Consider the following 5,097-nt stretch of genomic DNA (forward strand, 5'->3'; position numbering starts at 1 on the left):
TGAAACTAAATTCAAAACTTGGAAAAGATTTGTAATCGAATTACGTCTAATGAAAAATAAGGAATTTTGATTTGTAAAGTGGCAACCCAAGCTAGGTGAATGAAGGAATTTGAAGAAATAGAAAGAAGTCACTAATTTATGCGAGACGGCGTCTTTATTTTCAAATTTAATTGGTTAAGTTTTGAAGTGAGAACCGTGTTACATTGCTTTAGTGCCCTTGAACGATTGTTATAATAGTGTTAGTGAAATTGTAAAATACAAATACATATTTTGTTAGGAATTGTCTAGGTAAGCTTGTTTTCTATGCAATGCATTCCACATAGTGACGTATGGACTAATCTATAATGCACTATTTTCATACCTTTATTATGTGATATGATTTTCACTTTTAATTACTTCATCTATCGTTATTTACACGTAGACTCTAATTCTAACCATATTTTGTTTACAAAACCACAATTTAAAACTTTTACAGGAGAAGAATTATTCAATATGGGCGACCAACAGTTTTTCCTGAAATGGAATGACTTTCAGACGAATATGGTGACATCATTTAGACATTTAAGGGATGAAAAAAGCTTTACAGACGTAAGTACTTCTATTAATCCTATTTATAAGGTATTTTAAGATAATAACCTAGACTAATTATGTATGTACTTCCAATAAATTTAATCGTATCGTCAAAACTATGATTGTTGATTTTATAAAGAGCAAAAAATTACCCCCAATTATGCTGCAAAATTATTTACCAAATACATCAAAACATTTTAAATGCTTGCTTAACTCAGCTGTTGAAAGGCTTAACTGATTGATAAATAACATTTTTGTAGCATTAAGATTACTTTGAAGGTATTAAAGTTTATTTTAATACTTTTATACTGGATTTATCCTGTCATATTCATCTGGTTTCAGAGTCAGTTTTAATATTTATTTGAATATATTTCAGGTAACTTTAGCATGCGAAGGGCAAACATGTAAAGCTCATAAGATGGTGCTCTCCGCATGCAGTCCATATTTCAAAAGCTTGTTAGAGGTGAGTTTGTTTGAATAGAAATTTAATAGTTTTAACTTATAAGTGAACTAGCTGTTGCCTGTGACTCTGACTGTTTAGTATTGAAAAAAGAAACTTAATAAGTAGCCTATATGTTCTTCCAGACTATGTTCTTTACTGCACCAAATTTCATCAAGATCAATAGAGTCATTCTGTAGATACCTTCTAACAAACATCCATCCATCTAAATATTCACATTTATAATATTAGTTTGATAGTGGCCAAGTATACTTGTTAATTGTCCAATACCATGTAGCATAAAATTCTTAAATTTGATTATTTATTTATAAAACTGTGATTTCCCTGAAGCTGATTGATGGTTCTTAAGTTCTAAAAAATGTAACAGTATGGGTTCTTTGAAATCTGTATAATTTTGAACTAATCTGAGAAAAAACAGCTAATCTTGTCTAGAACATTATACATATAACTGACTAAATTGGTAACAATAAACATTGCAATGTGCACTCACAGGATGTTGTCATAACATTGTATCATCAACAATATTGATGTGTTTGTAATTTATTGACTATTATGCATACTTTTATTCATCCTGTATACACTAATCAAATCTTTCTATGTTTGCTTAGTAAATATCGTTTTTTAATATTAGTATTACACTTTCTGTAAATCTATGGATTTACAGAAATTTATATTACTCACAGAACATAATCTTACTAATATTATAAATGCAAATGTTTAGATTGATGAATGTATGTTTGTTAGAAGGTATCTCCAGAATGACTGAACAGATCTCTATGAAATTTGATATTGAAATAGAATAGGGTCTGGAAGAACACATAGGCTACTAATTATGTTTTTTTTTGTTCCCCGTGGTCAGAGTGGCCAGCAACCCCTAGTCTACACTAATGTTAATAATATTATGTGTGATTTCTACCTTCCTCTTATGATAAATATTTTACATCAACACTTAAAAGTTAATTACAGCTTAATTGGAAATTTTTAATTTATTGTTATAACTTAAACTATTAATTATGTTTGTTGTATGTAAGATATGTGTATACTTTTTTCTTTTTTAAGGAAAATCCATCAAAACATCCAATAATAATATTAAAGGATGTTTCTTACCTGCACTTGCAAGCGATACTGGAGTTCATGTATGCAGGTGAAGTGAATGTATCACAGGAACAGTTGCCGGCCTTCCTCAAGACTGCTGCAAGACTTAAGGTAATTTTGAAGTCTGTTGTGGTTATCCTAATTGTTTATTAGTTTTTTTAAAGACTCACCGTGACTTTCGAAGACCATTACCATTTAAAACTTTGAAACTTATCTCTGTTTTGTGAGATAAAGATAGGCACAACATGTTTTACATAGAGATTTTTGTCTCAGAAACTCACAGTAAATAAGGTTGTTGTGTTTGAGAAATAACAACGAAAAGATCCTATTCATTGACTTTTATTTCTTTAGAGATGTAACTCTTTTGGTTGGATGGGCCAATATTGATATTGATTCAACCACTTTACTGCTGACCTCTTGTTCAGTTAACTTGAACATTGTAGCAGTGTTGGATGTGTTAATATAGTCAGTTTATACAACTGATGTGAGTCAATTTATAAGATCAATGAGTTCTCAATTGATTTGAACTTGCCGAGCAAGTCGGCTGCACTTTATGTAAATTTTAAATTTGTTTATGGTTTATTTTAATATTAGTACTCCATATTTCAGGTGAAAGGTCTCGCTGAGCCTCCACCACAGATGCCTACTATTAAACGGGAAGGCTAACACCAGCTTAGTGTGCAAGTGCCCTATAGACTTTAGTGATTGAAACGGAGAACACCAATGTAACATAACTAACTAACCTCAACCGTTTATTTGATTTCAATACCTTAAGTTTATATCTACACATTGGATTTGGGTAAGTAAATAAATTCTAGACAATTATTGTAAATTTCAAATTTGACATATGCCTTTTAAAAGTAGGGTGAATTTACTTAGCATGTACCAATTATTGACTTTGATTTAATGGATTGGTGGTAAAGCCTAATTTTATTCTAGAATAGCAATTTACAAGTGAAATATTTTCACATTTGCTATATACAAGATTTTTTTTTTAATTATAAAATTGTTTAGTTTTTTTTTTAAATTACTTGAACTAATGTGTAGATAGGAAAATCCATTCCATATAAAAATAATTTGCTGACTTTCTATGGGTTTATATGCACATAAAATTTTTGTTGATAAAAGAAATTATTTAAAAAAAACTCCATAGAATCCATGAAAAAAGGTTTAATTGCTTCATAAAATATTCAATTTAAAAATAAAGTACAATAAAAGATATATTACTATATATTTGATATAAAATTATAACGGAAATGTTACTGGCACTTTGACAAATCATGCTTTTAAAATAATTCCTATATTTATAAAAATAAAAAATTGAAAAAAAAAAGTTTTTCTTGGACTTGGGTTTATGTCATCATAGTTTAAAAAGAATATAAGAGAAAACAAATTATCCAACCTCTTTAATTAATTCATACATCTAAATCAATCTTTCCGAAAGTGAGCGATAACGCACCTTTGTGGCCGCTGTAGGTCTCAAGTTACGGGTTATAGTAAAAGTTTCCTTTAGAATTCTCCGTTAATATACATATATAGGTCACTATAATTAATTAATTTAATTTGAAGTTATAGTGGTTTTTAAATATGTGAAAATATGGGGGTGCTAAAAAAATATTTATTCTCAAAGTGGGCAGTAGACAAAATAAGTTTGGGAAACACTGTGTGAACAAATTTAAAAAAGATAACACACAATTAGTTCCTTACAGATAAGAATCCTTTTTAAACATTACCAGTGGTAAAAATAGTATGATTTGTCAAAGTATCATTTGACATTGTTAGGTTATAGTTGTTTTTTATTTATAAAAGCAGTTAGCACGTTGTGTTAGCATAGACATGCCCTTAGACTACAACACTGTTATATCCATAAGTTACCTGTCGACCAAAGTGTGTTTAAGATTCTATTGTCTATTTCGCCATCTTGGTTATCACCAAGCCGCAGTTGCATTTAGAAATATTAAAAGGGGCTTTAAGAATTTACTACAAATGTATTACTTCAATTGATTTGTAATAGTTGGTTTCTGAGAACAAAATACGTGTATAAAATTAACATTTTACCAAAACAGATGTTTTATATGATCATTTTGGCCTCAGAAAACAACAATAAGTCATTAATATTGTCTACTAGCTGTTGCCCGCGTGGTTATATAAAAAAACTTAATTAGTGTAGCCCACCCATCCATCCATCTACATCCCATCCAATACATTCGCATTTATAATATTAGTAAGTGAAATAAAAAGCAGCTCTTCGAGGCATAAATTGGAAAAAAAATGAATAATTAGTATCCTATGTCCGTCTCCTGGCTCTAAGCTACCTCCTCACCAATTTTCAGCCATATCAGTAAAGCCGTTCTTGAGTTATAAATAGTGTAACTAACACGACTTTCTTTTATATATATAGATTTAGTGTAGTTCTTTTCAAATACTTTTACAATGTAATTTCAAAAGCAGGTCATATTCAATGATAGCAATAGAGTATTACCAAACTTACCAATTATGATTTGATAATACGAAGAGATAGACTTACTATGGGTTTCTGACACCAAAATTTCCATTTACAACATATTATCTCTATATGTTATAAATGGAAATTTTGGTCTCAGAAACCCATAGTAAGTCTATCTCTTCCTATTATTAAATCCTAATTGGTAAGTTTGGCTTTGTCAAAGTCACATGAGCATAAAATCCATATCTTTCTTTAGTGTTAGCAAGCACCGGACAGTCTAAAGTACTGTTTTATGTATGTAGATGTAAACATGTGAAAAGATTTTCTTGTGTCCCCGCTACATGCGACTGCGGCCTAAGGGCCGGACTGTGCTAGCGTCTCGATGCTCTTTACATAGATCTATCCACCAATGGTTGCCTTATTATTATTTACAATGCCCACTTTATACATAATAAAATATTTATCGATTCTCATTATAAAATTAAATACAATTTTAGTTATTTTTCATTGTAAATACATTTGTTTA

The 5,097-nt window shown here is 29.8% G+C and overlaps 1 protein-coding gene across 1 annotated transcript; it reads left to right on the forward strand.

Annotated features, from left to right (window-relative positions):
* Positions 1–91: 91 nt before the first annotated feature.
* LOC106122121 (longitudinals lacking protein-like) lies at positions 92–3,248 on the forward strand. Its single transcript, XM_013318037.1, has 5 exons — positions 92–288; positions 476–588; positions 947–1,033; positions 2,090–2,236; positions 2,735–3,248. The coding sequence occupies exons 2-5, from the start codon at positions 493–495 to the stop codon at positions 2,789–2,791; spliced, it is 387 nt and encodes a 128-aa protein (XP_013173491.1). The 5' UTR covers positions 92–288; positions 476–492; the 3' UTR covers positions 2,792–3,248.
* Positions 3,249–5,097: the final 1,849 nt, after the last annotated feature.

The sequence above is a fragment of the Papilio xuthus genome, unplaced genomic scaffold (genome assembly GCF_000836235.2).
Source record: "Papilio xuthus unplaced genomic scaffold, Pxut_1.1 DF829758.1, whole genome shotgun sequence".
Lineage (NCBI taxonomy): Eukaryota > Metazoa > Arthropoda > Insecta > Lepidoptera > Papilionidae > Papilio > Papilio xuthus.

Bases quoted from the DNA above. Each gene is read 5' to 3' on its own strand.
- LOC106122121 (XM_013318037.1), top strand. From the start codon at position 493: ATGGGCGACCAACAGTTTTTCCTGAAATGGAATGACTTTCAGACGAAT. The intron at 589-946 runs GTAAGTACTTCT...AATATATTTCAG, and splicing joins ATGAAAAAAGCTTTACAGAC to GTAACTTTAGCATGCGAAGG. The intron at 1,034-2,089 runs GTGAGTTTGTTT...TTCTTTTTTAAG, and splicing joins ATTTCAAAAGCTTGTTAGAG to GAAAATCCATCAAAACATCC.